This window comes from Triturus cristatus, chromosome 11 (genome assembly GCF_964204655.1).
Source record: "Triturus cristatus chromosome 11, aTriCri1.1, whole genome shotgun sequence".
Lineage (NCBI taxonomy): Eukaryota > Metazoa > Chordata > Amphibia > Caudata > Salamandridae > Triturus > Triturus cristatus.
The window spans coordinates 887,162,566-887,186,008 of NC_140594.1; the positions used below are offsets into that span (position 1 = coordinate 887,162,566).

The 23,443-nt window shown below is 42.3% G+C and overlaps 1 protein-coding gene across 1 annotated transcript in view; it reads right to left on the reverse strand.

Annotated features, from left to right (window-relative positions):
• The window catches only part of KCNAB1 (potassium voltage-gated channel subfamily A regulatory beta subunit 1), an 822,927-nt gene that overhangs the window by 261,198 nt on the left and 538,286 nt on the right, over positions 1-23,443 (reverse strand). The window contains exon 6 of the mRNA XM_085634769.1: positions 14,373-14,417. Within this exon, the coding sequence (XP_085490895.1) occupies positions 14,373-14,417 (45 nt within the window). The remainder of the gene's footprint in view (positions 1-14,372; positions 14,418-23,443) is intronic.

The window sequence follows — 23,443 nt, forward strand, 5'->3', positions numbered from 1 at the left end:
AAGTTCCCTTTTTTTGATCCAATATATTTGTTTATTATAAGGGACAGGTTTAAACCCTGCTCTATGGTTCCCACCCCCGACTTAAAACCATATTGGAATTTTGAAAGTATCCCGTTAGTCTTGGACCAGGTTTGTAGTTTGGTTAGTAACACCCTGCCAGCAACCTTCATTAAATTATCTAACAGAGAAATTGGGCGATAACATTTTGGGTCTTGTCTATCTCCTTTTTTAAATATTGGAATGACTATCGCTTCCTTCCATGTTTTAGGGAAACCCAAATTGGTATAAGCATTTAGAACATTTGCCAGTAAGGGAGCCCAGAGATCTACATTCCCTTTAAATAGGTCAATGGGTACACCGTCAGGCCCTGGAGCTTTTAGGCTTGCACTCTGGGAAATCGCTTGTTCCAGGTCTGCAGGGGTGAACATTACTTTTAGTGGGAAATTTCCCTGTGGTTGTAAAAGGATCTCCCTCCCCTCAGCCAACTCCTCTTGTAAGGTCGACATAAGTAAGTCTTTCTTATAAAGAGCAGTAAAATGCTTGACCCAGACATCTTCAGCTATGCCAATTTCCATGGAATCTACCTTCCTATCTAGAAAAAAGGGGGCATTTACCTCTTTCCAGAAGGACGTATTATCCCTTAGTGCACTTGCCTTTATCAAGGCTTCCCAAGCTGCATTTTTGAGTTCTTTCTTTCTTGTCAGGAGAGTCAGCTTATAAGCTTGTCTAGCCTCCTTGACTTGTCTGCTATCCCTGGGTATAGTCTTTAAAGCCTGTAAAAGTGTTTTGTGGGCACTTGTGCAGGCTCGGTTAAACCAGCCATATGTTCTCGTTTCCTCCCTTGCCTTTAATTTTTTAGTTAGCTTGGCGTTTATTTCTGCTTTAATCTCATCATATGCCTGTATTATTTGTTCTGGGTTAATGCTTGGTTCCAGGCAGGTGTTAAATTGACTAGTTTCTTTCAGTAGTAGATCTTTCAGAAAATTCGTGGGTTCAATTTTTGCCCATTTAATGGCATAGCCATTTTTCCTGGCCAGTGCCACTGAACGGCCATGCAATATATCCGTGGTGGTTATTTTTTGCGTGCCCCGTTTCCCTAATTTAAGGGAAGTGCTAATGGGAAAATGGTCACTTATTGCTAGGCCCTCCGTTTCAAACCCACCCACCCAACCTTGGTTCCTATTTGAGACCAGGATGAAGTCTATTACAGTACCTGCCCCATGACCAAAAAAGGTTGTTTGAAACACTACGGGTGGCTGGCAAAGTTCATTTGCAAAAGCCAAATCCCATTCATGCATGAATTGATTTAGCAGATTTCCCGCTAGGGAATGTTCAAAATGTGTGGTGGGATCCCCTTGTGAGTCAAAAATGCCACATTTTTTTGTTTGGCTATAGGGACATAAATGACAATTAAAATCCCCTGCTATGATTAAGCAGTCTGCCACCTGACCGCCTTTGGTTAGCAATGAATCCAGTTCCGCTATTAGAGTTTTTACCTCTACTTTTGGCATATTATTATAAAGGTTTATCAGAAAAAAGGAGCGCCCATTTAATTTAAAAGACAATCCTAGTAGTGAACTCCCTACACCTGCTTTTGGCCCATTTGCCTCGTACATGTTCTGTTCTATGTTACAGAGGTTAGAGGTAAAAATACAAAGTCCCCCCGAACCCCTGCCTCGGTTACCCTGGATCGGGGGAACGTAGAAAGTACTGAAACCCTCTACTGATGTCTCATATGGGTCCCAACACTCCTGTAGGCAGACTATATCCTGCTTTTCCATGAAAGTTAAAAATAGCTGGTCACGCGCTTTTTTCGCAAGCCCAGCAATATTCCAGGAAGATATCTTAAGCAGATGAAACCCCTCAGTGATGAGGCAGGGTTCTTCCTGCCTAAGTTGTGAGACCATGCCCTCTTGCAAGGCTTCGATCTCATTATCGAGTTGGGTCTTGGTCCTATCTACTGTACTCAGATATGGTTTTATGTTAATAATTTCAGTTATTGTCCCAGTTCCGTTCTCAGTCCGTAACCTGCTGGAATTTTCTGTTAACTGCTGGCTTAGTCGGTTACCTCCAGACGAGTCTTGCACTAGTGTAATCTCTGGCATCACGGGGTTAGTATTTTCTACTAGGGAAGGGACGTCATGGATCTTATGTAGGGGAGCAGTGACTTCTAAAAGGGAAGGGACGTCATGGATCTTATGTAGGGGAGCAGTGACTTCTAAAACCCCTGTGGTGACCTTTATTGGTCAATCAACCATGTCTAGACAGTCAAATCTGTTCCTCATGGGAACCCCCTCCCAGTAGTCGAAATTTGAGTTGCCTCTACTATGGTACCAGGGGCGGGAATTCCAGCCTCTGTTCCATCCATTATTATTGTTATTCCTATTTCTGTTTCTATTAGTGTACCCCACCTGTGTCCAAGGCCAGTCCTGAGCATCCTCCCATCCAGTTTTATTTTCATAATTCGGGGTATTTAACGGAGGATAAAAATAGGAAAGGCGCTGTACATCCACCCCCCCCCTTTTTTCAAGTGCTGGCCAGGAAGAGATATAGTCAGCCATAGCAGGATCGTCACAGTTGACTATAACGCAGTCACCCTGTAAGCTTTTTTTAGTTTCCCCGATCCAAAACACTCTTCTAACTGAGTTAATTCTGTTATAATGCGATGGCTGTATAGGTCTATTTTGGCTAAGCCATTGCAGAACTTTGTTTCTCAGTGACCACTGGGACTCATCCGCTCCCTCTATTAGTTCTGAGACCCCTGTTAGGACAACAGTGAACGGGGTGGCCTCAGGTGGGAGATGGAATGGCCGTCTAGGTCTAAATCCCGTCCTCTGTTTCCCCTGTACTTGAGAGGGCTGAGATTTCTGGAGTTTTTGTGTATTCTCCTTTAGGTTTGCTAGCTGAGTATTTAGGGCTACTAGAGCTGGGGTGGGTTGTGCGTTATCGCTAGTGGTGACGAGTTGGCCCATTCCCTCTGCAGTTTGGGGTTTAGGAATATTTTGTGGATTCTGTTTGACGTTTTTGGTGGTCAGGATGTTCCCTACTTTATCTGGTCCACAGGACTTTGGGCAAGCGGCTGGTGTTGTAGATGGTTGAATTGGTTTAGCCGATTTGGCCAATTTACTTGGTTGTTTGATCTTCCCCTCGCCCATGTCTAAGGTACTAAGTGACTTCTGCATAAATGCAGGAGTATTTAGTTTGGCGAGTTGTTTTTCAATTACCCTTAGGCTTTTCTCCAGGGGTTTCAGATGGTATTTTAACAGTTCCCCCATGCTGTTTGTGAGAAAGTCGTGTAGTGTCACACATGAGGTACAAGGTTTTTGTATGCCCCCTACTGCGCCTAGTGTATCAAGGTTCTCCAGTGGCGTGATGTTCCGTGGGGGCGTATTTAGAATCACACTATTGGTTGGTGATGGTGTTTGCAACAGTACGGTGTTGTTGCTGTCTATATTCAGGTTGCTAGGAATCCCACCATTTGGTGGAACTAATAGATGCACATGTGGGTTCGCCCCCTTATTTAACCTCTTATGTATGGCGCCCTCCCTAGCCCCCGTGATGTTTAGTTCTGTGGCCGTTTCATAATTATGTAGGGATTGTAAATCTGGTGTTTTTTCCAGATCCTCCCTAGAATCAGAATCGGAACCTAGTGACAACTGTGTTGCTGACAAATCCACAGTGTTTGAAACTGTGTGAACTAGTGCACTTGTTTGATTCAGCAGGGGTATAATCGACCCCTTTTGTATAGGGGTTTGTGCTGAGGCCAGCGGGCCCATAGACGATCTTTTTCTGGCCATCTCTAATTCGTGAGACACCCGTCGATCTATCAGTTGGATAGTGTTGTCAATGGCTGCATTGGCCTTGTGTAGAAATAGGTCAAGTGGACCCGTTATATCGGTGGTTTTGTCTGTTTTTTTGCTTCTAGTGACTCTGGACATGATTATGATTAAGCACTCTGCGTCACAGGGGCAATAACTTGTGGGTCGCAAGCAGAACTGGTGTCACTGTTACAACTAGAATATGAGTTCCCACTAATTTATGACCACACAGGACAGCAAGAAAACGGAGAAAAATATAGACATGAAGACAAAAATAGAAATACCGTGGCCCAGTCCAGTCCTGCACAGTCTGTAACGGGCTGAAACGGGCCCGCCCTTGGCCCGGGCTTCGCCTCGCGCTTCTCCTCGCGCGCGTCCCGCGTTGCGTGAAGTATGGTTTAATTTAAAGGGGGAGTAAGAGGGCGTTACCGCCGGGGGAAGAGGCACCAGGTGATGGAAGCAAAGGCTTCTGGTCCTCGCAGTCCCCCGGTGCAGGCAGCCAAACTAGAGTGGGGTCTAGCGCACGCTGGGAGCTATTGGACACTCCGTCGATCAAGGAGGAGCTCCCACCAGCAGCGCGACCTCGAAAAGTTTCTGCAGGCAAGTTTGGCGCAAATCCGCTTCCCAGGCGTCCCTCAACAGGCAGTAAATTGGATTTTGTGAGTGGCACCCGCGAAGCGGGTGTCACGAAGGATAAATAGAGAACAGCAGGTGATGGGCGTTACCGCCGGGGGAAGAGGCACCAGGTGATGGAAGCAAAGGCTTCTGGTCCTCGCAGTCCCCCGGTGCAGGCAGCCAAACTAGAGTGGGGTCTAGCGCACGCTGGGAGCTATTGGACACTCCGTCGATCAAGGAGGAGCTCCCACCAGCAGCGCGACCTCGAAAAGTTTCTGCAGGCAAGTTTGGCGCAAATCCGCTTCCCAGGCGTCCCTCAACAGGCAGTAAATTGGATTTTGTGAGTGGCACCCGCGAAGCGGGTGTCACGAAGGATAAATAGAGAACAGCAGGTGATGGGCGTTACCGCCGGGGGAAGAGGCACCAGGTGATGGAAGCAAAGGCTTCTGGTCCTCGCAGTCCCCCGGTGCAGGCAGCCAAACTAGAGTGGGGTCTAGCGCACGCTGGGAGCTATTGGACACTCCGTCGATCAAGGAGGAGCTCCCACCAGCAGCGCGACCTCGAAAAGTTTCTGCAGGCAAGTTTGGCGCAAATCCGCTTCCCAGGCGTCCCTCAACAGGCAGTAAATTGGATTTTGTGAGTGGCACCCGCGAAGCGGGTGTCACGAAGGATAAATAGAGAACAGCAGGTGATGGGCGTTACCGCCGGGGGAAGAGGCACCAGGTGATGGAAGCAAAGGCTTCTGGTCCTCGCAGTCCCCCGGTGCAGGCAGCCAAACTAGAGTGGGGTCTAGCGCACGCTGGGAGCTATTGGACACTCCGTCGATCAAGGAGGAGCTCCCACCAGCAGCGCGACCTCGAAAAGTTTCTGCAGGCAAGTTTGGCGCAAATCCGCTTCCCAGGCGTCCCTCAACAGGCAATAAATTGGATTTTGTGAGTGGCACCCGCGAAGCGGGTGTCACGAAGGATAAATAGAGAACAGCAGGTGATGGGCGTTACCGCCGGGGGAAGAGGCACCAGGTGATGGAAGCAAAGGCTTCTGGTCCTCGCAGTCCCCCGGTGCAGGCAGCCAAACTAGAGTGGGGTCTAGCGCACGCTGGGAGCTATTGGACACTCCGTCGATCAAGGAGGAGCTCCCACCAGCAGCGCGACCTCGAAAAGTTTCTGCAGGCAAGTTTGGCGCAAATCCGCTTCCCAGGCGTCCCTCAACAGGCAGTAAATTGGATTTTGTGAGTGGCACCCGCGAAGCGGGTGTCACGAAGGATAAATAGAGAACAGCAGGTGATGGGCGTTACCGCCGGGGGAAGAGGCACCAGGTGATGGAAGCAAAGGCTTCTGGTCCTCGCAGTCCCCCGGTGCAGGCAGCCAAACTAGAGTGGGGTCTAGCGCACGCTGGGAGCTATTGGACACTCCGTCGATCAAGGAGGAGCTCCCACCAGCAGCGCGACCTCGAAAAGTTTCTGCAGGCAAGTTTGGCGCAAATCCGCTTCCCAGGCGTCCCTCAACAGGCAGTAAATTGGATTTTGTGAGAGGCCAAATATCCATGGGAAACAGACTAACCAAATTGTTGTCGGTGAACAGCAACATCACTGTTTTCTCCGCAATAAATTTCATAGAGTTTTGCCTTAGGCAAATAGTAACTGCCAACATACATTAATCAAAATGATCAAACAGAGCTGTAGATGAGCTATCCATCGAGACAACCAGCTGAGTATGATTTGCATAATGCATACAGTTTATGCCAAGTTATCTGTCATGTCTGTCCTGTGGACTAATATAATGATTGAAGAGAGTAGGACTGAGCACAGATCCCTGTAGGACATCCAATTCAACAGATTCAATACTTTGAATTCGGTTTGAAATAGGTGACAAACTGGCTGTCCTTTGTCCTTTAGATAGGATTTACACCCCTGCAGCACTGGCCCACGGATCCCCACTTCCACCAATCTGGTCAGCAAGAAGGAATGCAAGACTGTATCGAATGCGGCGGAGAGGTCTAGCAGCACCAGGGCCACACACTGTCCTCTATCTATATCATCTGCAGTTACTTGGATGAGATCCACATTTATAATAACGGTTCTTCAGTGAAACTGGCACTCTCTTCTGGCCATTTGTTCCTGGTGAAATATATGTATAATGCTTCCAAAGCTGTAGTAATATTGATGTAGTTATGCATCTTGGGCTATGGCCAGCTTAGGGTGGTCACCTCACTCCATATTATTATACACACTGTTTCCAGTCCTGGACATTTTGTTTGAAAATAATTGCTATCAGGTTTGTTAGTCTAATTAAGTCAATGGGCTTGGTTAAATGCACCCAACAGGTGCTAGGTTTTGGCTGATTTCTAAAGCATTTCTTGTGGCTCTGCTGCCTAATGTGTTCCATGAAGGTATGGAAAAGATATTTCTATTCAGTGAGTGATATCTACTACACTAGTATGGGTATTAGAGGAAAGCATATTTTTTCATCAAAGATGTGCCCAATTTTCAACCTTCACAAAGATCACCAATATTCCCAGTTCACCCTTGTCCGGACAAAACCTTTTCTGCATTGAGAGATAATTTTCACTCTTTAGAGGGATCTTTTTCACTAACATCTAACCCATTCCACTAAATCTGGAAAATGTATGGCTAAAATTTACCTTTTGCAAAGCTTTTCTATGCACAATGGCATCAGGTATGCAGCTTATTTATCTGGTAGTTGAAAATCATTTTATTTTTTTATTTGTGACACAGGTTTAGATGAGAATCATGATTTACAAGTATGAGGACACAGGAAAATAGTTCAAAACCTTAGTCACTTTGAAAGATTTCCATAGAATTTTGTTAAGACTGCAAATAACTTTTGCAGCTTTGCACAGCATCGTACACTTGGCATAGATAAAGGTCACATGTGCATTCAGATGGGATCTATAGAACTGTCTAGAGCATGCTACTCTTGATAACCCAGGAAATGCACAATTAGACAAATAGTTGCAGAGCTGCTCTGTGTAATAAGGCACAACCAATACATAGGTCACCAATAGCACATCTCCCCAGTGAGAATAATTATATTTGCATTAACATCTTTTACAGGAAAGTAGAGAAGTCCTTCTTTGATCTTATAAATGGTGATCTTTTCTCCTCAGTTCAGTGGCAGATACTCACCCCAACCACCCAAGCTCAAAAATGCTTTCTTCCATCTAAAGGAGATGTAGTGGGTCAGCATCATTCTCTCTGCTGCGAAACGTGATATTGTGACATTAAAAGCAAACAACCCGGTGATGTTAGGAATTAATGTTATTTTAAAAACATGGACACATTTTAAATGTGGGAGAAAAGATTCATACCAAGCAATGGAAATGCCAATAGATCTCATTTATAAATTAAAGTACCTTTTCAATAACTGGTGCGTTTAGGCAATTAGTGTTGTAAAGAATGAGTTTTAAAAACAAATTTCGACTTGCGGACTATATCAGAATTACACTTTTAGAATGTGTTTAAAGTGCTGCAAAAATTATTTCACATTGAAAATAATACGTAGGTAAAATGTGCTTGCTTTCAATGTATATGAAAATAATGTTAAGATTTTCTTTTTGTACTAGGCTATCATTCTTAAATGTGCCTCTTTATTTAGATCCAAGCCCTTTTCTTTATCTCTTGTTCATTGCTAAGTAGATGTTTATTTAGGAAATCTTGCCTAGCACCAGCATCTTGCTAAAGAATGTGCTGACTTCAAGCCTATGTTTCCTTAGCCTCATCACACCATATTAGATCATTCGTATAACAATGGACCTTGCTGAATCCATAATGAATATACTGTTAAAATGAACTATAATTTAGATATATGTTAGGTATGCTTAACTAGAACATCATTGATATATATGTTTCAGAGTATTTCACTAGCCATTGTATTCACAATAGACACTGAACGCCGCTTTTAGCTTAGGTAAAAAGGTTCTCATGAGATCTTTCCTCCATGTTGCTAACACTTGAAACAGTGTTTTACTATATACCTGAGTGAATGTTTATCGTGAGAATCAAGAGGAGAAGCAGCGGATGTTGACGACACCATCAGATGAGCCATTTCCATTGGCTGAGAGAATCGAACACCTACTAAGTTTTGTTACATTACTGTCGGATTTTATATTAATGTGTGTTCCTAGTGAGTTAGGGAGGATTCATGGTTCCTGATTTCTAATTCCTTCTTCCAGCATGACTCTGCTATGGGAGAGTCACTCTATTTGTCCCTCACCCTTCATTGCCAACAGCTACTGCGGAAGGTGACTTTAATCTGATTTCTCTGATCAATGCTACTGCAATGATCATTCCTCTATCACTGATATTATGACAGTTGCTACTGCAGCTATGGGGAACTCGTCTGTTTCCAGAACGACTCTTTATGAGAAGTTCTAGTCTTTGACAATGCTTCAAAATCTTGCTCTGTTCTGAAAAGGAACTCTTCATGGTTTTCTCATCATAGGGTATGTTAGGTCCTTAGCTAGTTAGTGACTCTTTCCTTTATGGATTATGCTGTCACTAATCAAACTTTTATTCAATATTACTGTAAATTGGATTTCTCTGAATAATGATGATGAAACCATACTAATCCTTTAAGATAAATAAATGTTTTTAAAACGGATCCAACCTCTCATCATTGACTGAATTTTAAGGATGTGGCAGTTGGTGATCTATGCATGACTTGTGTTTTGTTCCAGCTCCATTCGCACCAAGGTGGCAAAGGCCAATATGACCTTTCTAGCGCCATGAGGATTCCAAAGGCCGAGATCTGTAAGTCAGGGTGTTTAGTCTTAAATACCATTTGGCCAATCCTATAGGCACTAACAATATCTGGTAGCAGAGGATAAGGGTCACTTCCCAATTAGAGCATTAAAAATAGAACCCAAGATATAGTAAATATTTCCAGTGTCCAGATCCTGATGGCATGGTGAATCAGAATTTAGAGGCAGTTGCGATTTTGGCAGTTGTAGTTTTGAAGGTGTGAGTATTAATAGGGTGCAAATGTTATGCTTGTGAGTGTCTTTTCAGGTGCATGAGTGAGTGATAGAGACATCGAGTTGTTGAAAAGGAGGAGTTGAGTTTCAGGCTCATTGAAGTCAAAAGATCCCGGGATAATAACAGAGTTTTAAACTTGTTTACAGGAGAGGTAGATATGGAGTATGAGGTACCATCACATCCATCTGTAACGATAGGGATAAGCTGTTGTGTTTGATTAATATTGGTTAATGTTACTGGAACCTTATTGCGCAAACGGGTGAAGTTACAATGACTTCAGTGATTTTTCGCTAGATGAGAAGTCACTTACGAGTGTAGAATACTCTTGAGTGGTTGTGATACTTAATTTCTTTTAGAAGGAGAAACAAGAAGTCGTGTGGAAGTTGTGTGTGAATACGAGGAAAATTAGATGGTGACTTCTGCAAGGAGTGCATTGTACATCATGGTGATTCGTGCTGGGATTGCACAGTTGGTGTTCTTTCGCACTGCCATTGGTTAGTGGATTTCCAGTGTCACGCTGTGATTGGATATTGTCAATTTAAGTGCTGTCTTTGAATTTGTACGGAATCACTTGAAATTAAAAGCTGTCATTTGATTGCTGAACTAAAAATCTGACGTGTACGGAACAAAATCAAAGCATGTGGTCTTAGGTGAAGAATTGGAAAATTAAATTGTCATCATGAAATGTTTTAAGGATTTTAAGAAATTGGTAGGAGGAGATGTTACTATTCCTGTATGTAAAGGAAAAGAAGCAGCTCCTGAGGGTACTCCTGCATACATTATGTCTACTGAACATGGTTCAAACCCATGTTTGTGGCTTTGACAATGTAGCAGGATTATGGAAAATGAGGGTGCTCTGAGTTTTCCAAGGTGTGGAACATTTAATACCACAATCCTAGATCATTTGAAGGGAAAATTGCACAAGATGAAGCCACCACCTCAACCTATGCAGTACGAGGCTCTTCATGCTTGGGAGAAAGTTGCGAGAGAAAAGGAGAAGTGTGGCTCAATGGTTAGAGCGGCAGACCCTGATGCAGAGGTCTGGCCTGAGATTAGGGTTCAATTCCCGCTTCGGTGGGTCTTGGGCTTAATTTCCTTGGACCTGATATTTCTTGCCTCGGCACCTATTCTAATCATGGGTCCCACTCTGCAACTCTGGGCAATAGCTTGCTTAATCTCCACAACGGCCCCAACAGCACAGGGGATGCCTGGCTGCACATTGGGGGTGCCCAGGAGTGGACACTTCACAGAGAAAGCTAGGATGTGTTCCTCTGCGGTATAAGTACAGCGCTGGGACACCTCCGTTGGTAGGTAGCTGCGCGCTTTACAAATGCCAGATTATTATTTAAAGATTAAGAGAACCACACATGAGCCGAAGGAGACAGTTCATGAGTTCTGTGAGAGATTATTGCATGTGTTTAAACAACATAATGGATGTGAGTATCATGAAGAAAAGGATATGGGGATTTTTGTGTCTCAATTCGTATTAGGATTCACACCTGAAATCAGTGCCCACATTACGTAAAGTGTGATCTGCTAGCAGACCAAGTTGTTAGATGAAATCTTGCGTTATGCAAAATATTGCAGTGGTAAATTGGACATGAAGAAGAGGAATATAAAGGAGAAATTCATGTTGGCACAGACTAAGTTGGCTATAAAAGATTTCCAGAATCTGTCTTTTGCAGGGAATCCAGGAATGATGCAGGGAGTTGTTGAACCACAGGCTGGATTTTGGGGAATTAAAGGTGGAATGAATATGTCCCATGGTAGACGTAGAGGGGCTCCCATTAATATGGGATTTGAAATGGAAATTGCCGCAATGTAAAAAGTTACTGCTTGCCACATTCGTCAAAGAGGGGGCATTGAAAATGAGGATGTCGATTTAATCCCAAAAATGCTGGAGAATTAATGTGGAATTCACAAGGAACATCAGTTCCAAGAATTCCCATGGAGCAGATGCAACCTCCGTGTAGAAGCAAGCTCAAATGGCGTCCCCTGCTACTGCACAAATGGGGAATCCCAGGTCTTGTCTAAATCAAATGTTGAAGTTTATTGCAAATCAGATTCAGAATGCTATGCTACAATTCCAAAATCAGAACCACAATGTTTTTAGGACATTTTCCTTTATTCAATACTGATAAGTTTGTTTCTGATAATTCCCAATGAAGGTCCCCGAGTCAAGAAGAAGACTGCATACTTGGTGCATTCTTAGAGGTGTACCAGAGTGGCCCTTATGTAGATGCAAATGTTTATGGTCATGACGTGTTATTTCTGATTGACATAGGAGCTATCCAATCCACTGCACTTTCTTGGGGAAAATAATCCAAGTAGCTGTGGTTACAAATAACCAAATACAAAATCCAAATTTAAAAGAAGTCCCAGTGAAAATAGGGACCTTTGAAGAAAGGCATCAATTTGTGGTCTGTGGTACGAGCCCAGTAAATCTGTTAGGGTGAGATCTGCTGTGTAAATGAAATTGCACAATATACTGCACACCGGGCTAGGTGGTGTTGCAGACCCGTGATGAGGATGTTGGCTTTAAAATGATCAGACAAAATACAGAGACAGGAATGCTCCCTTATTGACAATTTCTGAGTTATCTGAGGCTATAAGATACACCATCAATGCAGAAGTTTGGGATTTCACAGGGAAAGACTTTGGACTTATAAAAGGTGTAGAACAAGTTCAACTCAGATTAAAGTCAAATGCTGTTTAAAACCATCCAATCACTTGTTTCCAGAAACTATTGTGGGAACAAAACCAGTGATTGAAGACATGTTTCAGAAAGGTATACTGAGAGAGTTAATTGGAAGCCCATGTAATTCACCTATTATGGATTTACGGAAGCCTAATGGCATGTAAAGGATTGTCCAGAATTTGAGGCGGATTCATGAAAAAGTAGTGCCTTGTTGTCCCATGGTACCGAATCCTGACACTGTACCCTTCCAAATGCTCTGAAATGAAGAATGGTTCATTGTCGCTGACTTATGTCAGGCTTTCTTTTCAGTGCCCTTACATGAAGATAATCAACAAAGAAGGGGAGCCAATGGCAAATGAAGGTCCAGCACACAAGCTCCAATACTGGAATATATCAATAACAGAGTGAGCTGTTCCTAGTAGGAGGAAGAAGGGTCCTTATGGGAAGTGGGGGAGAAAAGAGTGGCTCCAATAAGGAGCAAGGGCCCCCACACACCCCAGGGGGTGGCATGCTTCACCATAAGGCCCAGAGGGAGAGGAAGAACCCAAAAGGAAAAGGGTGGGCACCATAAGGGTGTTCTCAATAGAAAAGGAGTCATGAAGCTTGTGAGCCTCTCAAGGTGGGGTGGGTGAACTTACTGCAATGGAGAGAAGTGGGGCTAATTTCCAAATCCCTCCCCTCCTCCCCTTTCCCCCACCCTCTACCCTACCCCAACCCCCTACCTTCCACCCCCTTTTCCCTTCTCCCCCCGTTTTGTGTCCCCGTTTTTCTAGATCTATTTTTTGGTGAGGGTATGGATTCACGTTCACACATTCACGATCTCCACCCCTCACAGAGTAGATTACATGGTGTTTAGGTCCTGATGAGATACCACGATTGACACAACAATACAGGCATGAAACATGTTGACCACTATCCTGACCCACAATGCTTAAAGAGACCATTGACAGATCTCCAGTACCAAGCACCATAGGGTTTTAACCATACCAGGGAACCCGCAAAATAATGTTTTCTTGGCAAATTCCATTAGTTATTTTTAATTTCACTCACTGGACACTCTACTCACCTTTTACACATTCACCAGACAGCCCACACACCCCTACGTCACCAAAACTGCAGAATCGTCAGGTTAAGAGAACTCTGGCAAAGAGCCCCCTTCGTGGGGCCCATTGGGCAGTGTAGCACCGGTCCAACAAGATGCTGCCTCATGACGAAGCATGACACCCGCTGGGGTGTCTGCGAGCCGTTGCTCCTTATTGGAAACACTCTTCTCTTACCCCCTTCCCATTAGGACCCTTGCACGAAGATAGCCAGTATCTATTTTCATTTACCTTCTAGAAGAAGATAATCACGTGGTGTTGTGTCCCTCAAGGGTATACAGAGAGTCCATCGATCTTTTAATCAGATCCTGTTTGAAATGGGGGTCTCTTATTGGCAGGTTTGTATGCTGTTCAAGTAGGGACCCTTCCTTCTAGTCAGGATAAGGGAGTTACACTTCAAGAATAACCCCTGCTCACCGCCTTGGTAGCTTGGCAGGAGCAGCCAGGCTTATCTCAGAGGCAATGTGTAAGGCATTTGCACATAGCACACAGTAATATAATGAAAACAGTACAAAGGGTCACAACACTAGTTTTACAAAAATTAGTCAATGTTTATCTGTGTAAAACAAGACCAAAATGATAAAAATCCAACATACAGTAATAAAGATATGAATTATGCAAGAATACACTTAAAAGACAGGTCCTTGAAGTCAGTAGCTCCATACGGGGTGTGAACAAATAAATCCAACAGTTCAGGCCGACCGTGAGGTCGCCGGGCCAGTTACGGTGAGAGGAAGACCCGCAAACAGTACCTTGGAAATGTAGGGCATTATGGACCTTGCGAAGGCTCTAAGAGGTGGCGTCGCCGCCATCGGCAGGTGTTGGTTCCGGAAGTTGGTGCAGGAGTCGTTGGGTCCTTGAAGGCACACAGGATTGAACAATAGACCATTTGGCCAGCATTGACTGTGAAGGGCTAAAAGCTAAGCAAATAGAGTGGTAGGTGGTGTTGGCATGGTGGGCTTAGGGCCTGGCTCAAGGAGAAAGCATCCATCCTCAGATTCTTCCTTTATAAGCAGAGCCTTCCACCTTCTCTGGTTAAAATGCGGTCTAATTCACAATGTGCACTAAAACATTTACTCTAATCAATTGAGCAATAAACATAATAAAATCGTTTAGTGAATTTCAATTGAATACGTTTTAGAACTTACTTTCCACCCCAGTATAGTTTGGTTGTGATGACCAGACTGGATCTCCTGTAAAAACAAGAAAAATAGTTAAACATCATTTATACATAGTACATAGAGAAACTTATTGCCTGATTTAGAGGAGGGCAGTATTGAAGAATTGGATAAGAAACATCAGATTCTCAACAACTCCCTGGTAGTATAACCACTCTGTTTAGCCTACCCCAGAAGGTGGCAGCAGATCCGTCACTCACTCTAGTTTTACTGGTTCTCCAAGAAGTCTGCCAGTCTGAAAGGCGACCATGGGAATAATGGAACACTTTCATGGCAAGGTAAACATGGTGTCCCCAAACACTCACATGTCACGACAATCCTTGCATGATAGGAAGACCAGATAGGCTGTCACTTTGAAAGTAATTCTACTTGGGGGCTAAACTTTCTATGCTCATAATTGGTGGTCGTTTTATATGTAATATTATTCTGCACTGCAAATTGGGGTACACAGATGTTCTTAATTTCTTAGAGAATGGCTACATTTTTTAATTGTAATTTTTTATTGTTTAAAAGCAAAGACAGCTAAATGACCTGCAGTACAGTCAACAAAGAGACTCTAAGAATTAGTCTGTGAACAACCAGATTGTTAGTAGATAAGAACATTGTAAATAGTTGGTATTTGCTTTAAGCTGATCCAGTAGATGTTTACAATGGTTAGCAGCTAAAACAGGAAACGCTCTTGCTCACTGATGAACCTTCATGACCTTAAAGACAAGTAACTGATGGGCAGAGGTAAACTCAAAGCTATGGAAGGTCTGTAAGGAGAGATTTTGATAAAGGAATTTATGACAAGAACACTGAGGACCTTATTATAAGGTCCGCCCACTGCCACACTGTGGGCCCGCCTGCAGTATTAGGAGTGTGGCGGTCATAACGCCACAGGATTGATGCGTCTACCAGGGATCCAGGATCCTGCAGTGGTCGCACATTGGTCAGGAGCGCTAATATGCTCAGCAGTGCCACTGCGGCACCGCTGAGCATATTAGGAGTCGCTTGTCAGCCGCCTTTTTCATGGTGGTGAGCCTGCCATGGAAAGTGTGGCAGAGAGGCAACTAAGGGGCCCTAACAGGGCCCCCTGCCGCTCCTGCGCCTGTGGGTGCATTCAGGGGGGTACATATTGTACTCCCTGCAATTGCATCCCTGTTCCTGCATGGTGTGGCATGCATGACATGGTGCATGCCACACCGTGCAGGAATGTGACACTGCTGCTCTCATAGTGGTGGTGTGCATGTTAGGCTCTCCTGTGAACCTAACAGACGACTGCTGTGAGAACGCCTCAGCACAGCCCGCCCGACCCAGATTAAACTCATAATCCGGCAAGTGGGCGCACCGCAGCTTTGGCGCTCCCCCAGTGGACAGTGAGATGGTGGCACCCCATGAGGACCGCCAAACTCGTAATAATGCCTATAGTTTCCGAAAAGGATTACTTGGTCATTTGGAGGAAATATAGCTCTCTAACTTAACTTGGGATGGAGAGTGAGCAATGGAGAAAGGTTGTCAAATTTTGAGTGAGGTGTAAGCGCCAAAACAAATATTCAGACAGTCTAAGATACAGTGAGTTTCAGTAACACAAGCATGACTCAATTGATGAAAGGATAAATGCAAATCAACAATCAGACAAGAGCAAAGGAAGAACTTTTTCAAGATTTTAGATAGAACGAACATGTAAATGAAACCTGGGTCACTCAAGGTATTAATGTCAAATTTTGATCAAGCACGAAGACAAGACTATGCACCAGTTCAGCAGCTTGAAGCACAAAGCTCAGATTAGTGGATCATCTCTCCCCTCGACGGGACTGTGAACACTTAATCACAAGAACCTTAGTTTTGTCTCAGTTTCCGTAATAAATGATTGGAGTTTATCCATTTAGCAACCAATTTTAGACACTAGTCATCTGCAATAATTCAGGTGAGAAATACCCAAATTGTCATCTCATTGTAAAAATATTTGAGCATTATCTAGATATGACATCACGAAAAGAAACAAAAGCTTCAATAAAGCAGACAGAGGAGTTAAATAGATATTGAATAGAGTTGAGTTTAATGAACAGTCCTGCAGAACACCGCACTTCAACGGTTTGCTGACAGGAAGAAAGAAAGGGTGACAATGATACAACTGAGAATGTTTTTTCAAGAAGGAAGCAAACCATCTGATTGCTTTAGCTCCAATACCACTTTTATGCAAGGGACCTATAAGCAGTGCAAGAGGCATGGAGTGAAAATTTGCGGAAATTATTATCTCTCCAAACTACCACTATCAAAAGACCTAGTAGATGTCTTGACTAAAGTACTTTCTTTCCAACTATTATCTTGGACAGATTTTGTTTGACTAAAAAGTGAAGGTTTGTAACTATTTAAAAAAATTAGCCTCAAAGTTTTCTTTTATACCAAGGACACTAATGGAAGCATCACAATATCTGGACTCCGAAACAAATCTACTTTCCTTCCCTTAACAATTGAGATGCTAATGAAGAACTCATTTTTGGGAAAAAAAAAATTCTGCCATCATTCAATTAGAGACAAAAACAGAATGCTACAAACCTCATCTGTCATATTCTCAAATTAAAGCAAATATGAAACAAGAAGATGGTTGTTATAAAGTCAGCAAACAAAAGAGGAGAGAAGTACCTACGAGGATGGCACCACCACGTATACAACCAAGCATACTATCAGAAACTAACAACAAATCTAAGAGGATTTATTCAAGATACTTTAGTGAATTTGATGAAGGCTTCATTGGCCCAGAGAAGTTGCAAGTTTTGTGAAATAATTCTCCTTGTACCCCAGTTCTATATCTCCTTCCAAAAATCTATAAAGAGGTTCAAAAGACACCCAGAAGACTGATCTCTTCAGGTTGTCAAACACGTTTTGAATCAATATCCAAATATGTTGATACTTTGCTTTGACCCTTTACACCAACAGTGCAGTCATATAGCCAAGATATACTGGAATTCATTATGAAAGTAGAGGGCCTAGCCTTTAGTAAAAATACACAATGGCTAGCCTCATTCAATATAGTGTCATTATAAACAAGTATACCACAGGACAAAGCATTGAAAATAATAGATCTATACATTGAAGGTAGTGACCACATTGTGTGCCACCAAATGTCCTCCTCTCTATAGGAACAATTGCATTGAAAAATAATTTATTTCTCTTCATTGAAGAAATATTTATCAAAGGCACCACTATAGATTATTCTTTTGCACTGGAGACAGTAATTTTATTCACAGCACAGTTTGAAGAGAAAGTGTATGAAAAATTATATTTAAGGATAACCTATCCCTGTGGGTAAGGTATATGTCATTTGCATATAGGCGGGTAAACCACATTTGCGATTGGCTGAACAATCGTTCACAAGACATTCAAATCAACATGTCAAAAAACAAGACATATATAAACTTTTAGGACACCATCAATTATGAAACAGAAAACACACTGGGCATTTCCTTATTAAAACAAACAACAGACTAAAACAATGCTTTAAGCTCCGATAGCTACTATCCCAGAAGTCTGAGGGACAACCTCCCATATAGGCATTTCCTTAGGATTCACCGTAACTTCACTCAAAAAGACGATTTGATTTGATTTGATTGATTTGATTTTATAATTTTAGATAGCGCTGAATCACCCCGAAGGGTATCTCTGCGCTTGCAACAGCGGACTATCTTGACCTAGAAAAGATATGTTTTCATCAGCTTTCTGAACGGAGGAGGGACATTTCCGTGCGAAGGTATTGGGGAAGGCTGTTCCAAAACATAGGAGCCAGGTACGAAAACGCCCTGCCACCAGAACGGGCTTTATTTATTCTAGGGACAGAGAGAAGTTTTTTAGATCCTGATCTAAGTGAGGATATAGGGTTATATACATTCAGTTTCCTAGTAAGATAACGAGGGCTAAGCTTGTTTAAAGCCTTGAAAATCATGCAGCCTGTTTTAAATTGCACTCTTTTTCTGATTGGCAACCAATGTAGTTCATGCAGTAAAGGCAGAGAGGGGGTTCTGGCAGGAGAATCAGTTACCAGACGAGCAGCTGTATTTTGAATAACCTGCAATTTGTCCAATGAGGCAACATGAGCAGAGAGAAGAAGAGCATTACAATAGTCGATCTTGCTCATGAGCAAAGCCTGAATTAGAGTCTTCCTGGTAGAAAATGGAAGCAGCGGAAAAACTCTTCTAAGTAAACTTAAAATGTGATAGCAAGACCCAGCAATTGTATTAACATGGGTCTGCAAAGTAAGTTTTTTATCAAGCCTAATGCCCAGATTTTTAACTACCTCTTTAGGGGCAGGGGCTTTACCCAGCTCCTCCGGCCACCAACTAGGTGACCAACAAATGTCAGCACCTCCGAACAGCAGAATCTCAGATTTCTCAGAGTTTAGCTGGAGATAGTTGGTTTTCTTCCAGGAGGCAATAGCCATCATACCCTGAGAGAAGATGGTTTGTATGCTGATCTCCTTTTGTCGAAGGTGAGGAGGAGTTGGGTATCATCTGCGTAAGAGATGGGGTTAAACCCCAGGTCCCTCATCAGTTTAGCCAGGGTCGTCACATAGATGTTAAATAAAGTAGGGCTCAAACATGAGCCCTGCGGGACGCCTCTGATAACCTGTGTGCAAGCAGATGTAAAAGGACCCATTGACACTGCCTGAGTACGGTTGGACAAGAAATCTGACAACCAACTCAATGCAGATCCGTTGATGCCAAGCTCTAATAATCTATGCAAGAGAACTTGGTGGGAAATGGTATCAAATGCTGCTGAAAGGTCAAGCAGCACCAGAAGTGCCGCTTGACCTTGATCCAGAGCCATTCTGATATTATCCATCACCTCCACCAAGGCAGTCTCAGTGCTATGTTTAGCACGAAACCCTGACTGAGAAACATCCAGAGCACTAGAAGACTCAAGAAAAGCAGATAAGTGCTTATTGATATGTTTCTCCGTCATCTTGCTCTGTAGCGGAAGCAACGAAATCGGGCGATAGTTTGACAATTCCTCAGGAGAGATGTTAGAGTTTTTGCGGATGGGAAAAATGTGGGCGTGTTTCCACCTTTGAGGAAGACTAGCAGATTTTAAAGAAGTGCTAATTATAGAGCAAAGTGGGCGCGCCAGCTGAGCCGCAAATCTAGAAGAGATTTTAGCAGGGATAGTGTCCAGGGGGGATCCAGATCTGGTGCATTCCAGGAGTGTTTGCACTTCTGTGATGGTAATAGCAGGAAATGTAGTCAGACGAGGTCCTTCACTATTGGGGTGTAATGTGATCTCCACAGGAATAGGAGTAAGAGTATTAGAAAGGATGATATTTTGATAAATCCTCTCAATTTTTTGTACAAAAAAGGAGGAGATATTATCACATAATTTCCATTGCACTAGCCAACGATCTGAAAAACCTATTTAGAAAGGCCATTCAAAAAAGTTGATTAAAAATTCCCTTAAAAGTGCACAGGTTACACTGCAGAACACTCCTCTAGAAAGAAGACACAATAAAGAGACAGACAAGATTATTTGTCAACATTTTGCTCCAACACAATGGTTTTAAAAAGAATCATCAACTAGAGCTAGCATATTCTGTCAATTTTAACCTGTTAATCAGACATACTGCTATTTGCTTTAAAAAAAGATTGGGGACTAAAATACCATCTGGTGCAAGCCCATACAGTGATGGAATCAATGACAAAAACTCCCTAGGGGAATAACTGGAGTACCCAACCAATGCAAGAGCACCATAAATGTAGAGAATGTTCTACTTGTGAACAAATAGTAGAAGGCAGCACATTCAGACTTCAAATTGGGAAAATGAGTGCATTCACAATTCTCAAATTGTAAAATTAAAACTTTGATATATGGGATACTATGCCGGTGTGACAAATCATACATCAGTTAAAACAACCCAAAAATTTGGAAACGCATAACTCCTCATAAGTCTAGAATCCTTTATAAAACATTAACACGACTATGGTGAAACATTTATAGAGCTCTCTCATAAAGTCAGTGAAATAAAATGGACTGTCTTGATTGTGATCACCAAGAATCCGAGAGGAGGCGATCTCGAAGCCCTACTGCTGCGAAAAGGAGTAAGCCTAATTCTAAGATTTGACGCTCTTCTTATAGGTCTAAACGAGATCTCAGAGATGCAAAACAGCTAATTGGCATTCACTTCCTTTTTCCTTTTACTCCCTATTCTCATCTGTAAAACTGTCCATCTAAATCCATGTTTAACACAGGAATTAATCCTCACAGAACTCTTAATTCAATTTCAGAACTACAATTCCTATCATATTATAGTGATGATATCATTCCTTCGTCTGATGTAATTGGGTCAAATTATTCCTCCTGTTGACTGTGGTTTTCAATTGCAGATACCCCAACCAGGAACTGAGGTACCCCAACCAAACACCGAGCCAAAGACAGGCTTATCTAAGAAGACAGGGCTCGTCCGCACCTTGCGTCTCACGTGACCGGCGAGTTTCCTTCTCTCCCAATCTGTTTTGTACCTCGAGATCAAACCATTTTTCAAATAACGTTGATTCCTTTTTGGCTGCAATCTGAAAGCTTTTAAGGAACCTTTGACTTCACCTGACATGAGTGACTCATATATTGTTTGTTTCCTTTCACCAGTTGAAAGTTCTACATCGATTGTTTTCAAATTAATGGCACCTCCATGACTTTTTTAATTGCACACAACAAGCACAATATATCTCCTGCCTTTTAAATGAAATACTTTTAGGTACAATCTACTCCAAATCTTTTTACTGTGATCCTCATAATCAAGGTTTTATTTCCATTACTCAGCTTACTCCTTTTTTTAAATTTTTTAAATTTATTTAAAATTTTTCCCAAAAAAATGCAGAAAGTAAAAACACATATTTTCTATCCACATTTTTGTTCTAGCAATAATCATCATCGAAAGAAAGAAAGTATCAACATCGGTGGGAAGAAAGGAAAACGAAAACAAGAAATAAGTCATACTATGCTTAAAAAAAGAATATACTCTAATCAGATTTCTGGATCAGTTCATCCACCCAGTCTTTTAATTGATTCCAAATCTTCATTCCTAATTCTCTGTTCTTTTTACCCTTTTGTGCATAAAGTGCTCTTTCAAGATTAAAAATATGAACCAACCGTGTTTTCCATTGCAAAAAAGTAGGGGGAGAGGGATCAAGCCAAGCTGAAGCAGTACATAGTCTAAACACTGCAATAGATATAAATAAAAATTAATTATTATGACTATCTTGTGTCGTTACCCCAAGCATCATTAACTGAGGAGAAAGCAGAATTTCTTTTTTCAGCACAATCAACACAAATGTTGTAATTTCTCTTCTTAATAGATCCAAAATGGGGCATGTTGCAAAAATATGGGTTATATCTGCTTCTGTACCCCCCCATTTAGCAATTTTCGCGGGCGTAATATACAAATCAAACAAAGTCTTATAATGTTGTGCCCGCAAATTGGCAGACTTTAAAACCAGATTGCCCATTTCTATAGACTTTAAAAAGCATGAATCTATGACATCAATCCTAGCCTGCCATTTCAATACATGTTTTTCAAGATCATCCGTAGCATTTCCAAGTAATAGACTATAAAGAGAAGAAATTGAAAGTTTAGATGTATGACTTAGGACTTCCATAAGTGGTATAGATAAAAATCCCATCGCACCACCAGCTTTTTTAAGAAGGAAGTCTCTTATTTGTAAGAACTTAAAAAAATCTCGATGATCTATATTAAATTTAATCCTCAATTCTTCAAAGGATGCAATATGTTCTCCTTTTAAAAGATCGCATATCCTATGAACCCCTAGTTTATCCCATCTCTGTAGATGCCAGTCTGACAAAGCCTCAGGCATCTGCTCATTTTCTATCAATGGTGTATATCTACTGTATCTACCAATCCCCATTTTCTTCCTAATACCAGTCCAATTTCGGAATGCCGCTAGCAAAGTCTTAAAACGGGCCTTCTTGTAATAGCTAGGTTCATAGATTTTTAATAGGCAACCATTGGCGCATGGGCCGATTAAATATTCAAAAACTGATGGTACAGAATTAGAGTCTGTTACTGTTTCCTTTTTTTTTTTGCGCCAAAAAGTGGCCAATAATACTGCAAAGAAGCTGCTAAATAATAAAGTTTAAAATTAGGTAGACCAAGACCTCCCTTGTCTCTAGGCAGGGATAAGTAAATATTCGATCTCCGTGTGCGTTTGTATGACCATATAAACCTAGAGACCTACAGCTCAATTAATTTAAACCAATCGTTAGATATTTCAAGCAGGATCGTACGAAAAATATATAATAATTTTGGCAAAATGGTCATTTTAACTAGGTTACATAGGCCAATTATAGATAGTTTTAAGTTATCCCATCGGCACGTATCATTTTTTTTATTCTTCCAATTATAGGGGTACGGTTTATATCGATAATATCATCAACCGTAGCTTTTATATGTATCCCTAGATATGTAGCCTCATCAACCAGCCTACTATCGACAATAGTAGTATATCTATTGGCCAAGATCTGAGTCTTGGCTCTATTCAGCCGATAGCCTGAGATTGAACCAAAACGATCAGCCAATAACTCAACTTCTGCCATAGTTCTATCAGGCTCTGATGGAATTATTGCTACATCATCGGCATATGCCATTATTTTAACCTCCCAGCCATGCAGCGTGATTGGGGAGATATTAGGGGAAGACTCCAGACAGCGCAAAAACGGATCTATATATAACGTGAACAACAAAGGGGAGGAAGGACAACCCTGCTTTGTTCCTCTTTCTATTAAGAATGAGTCAGACTCCCCTCCCATCATTTGTAAACGAGCAGTAGGTTTTCAATATAATACCTGAATGGCTGTGATAAACTCCGACCCCAACCCATTAGCTGCCAAACACTTCCAAAGAAATTTCCATGAGACGCGGTCGAAAGCCTTCTCGGCATCTAAAAAAGCAGCAGCCATAGGTTTCCTTAAAACATCTGTTGCATCAAATAAAGCAATCAGGCTCCTAATATGATCGTCCGTCCCTCTCCCTTGAATAAAGCCATGTTGCCAAGCTGTCA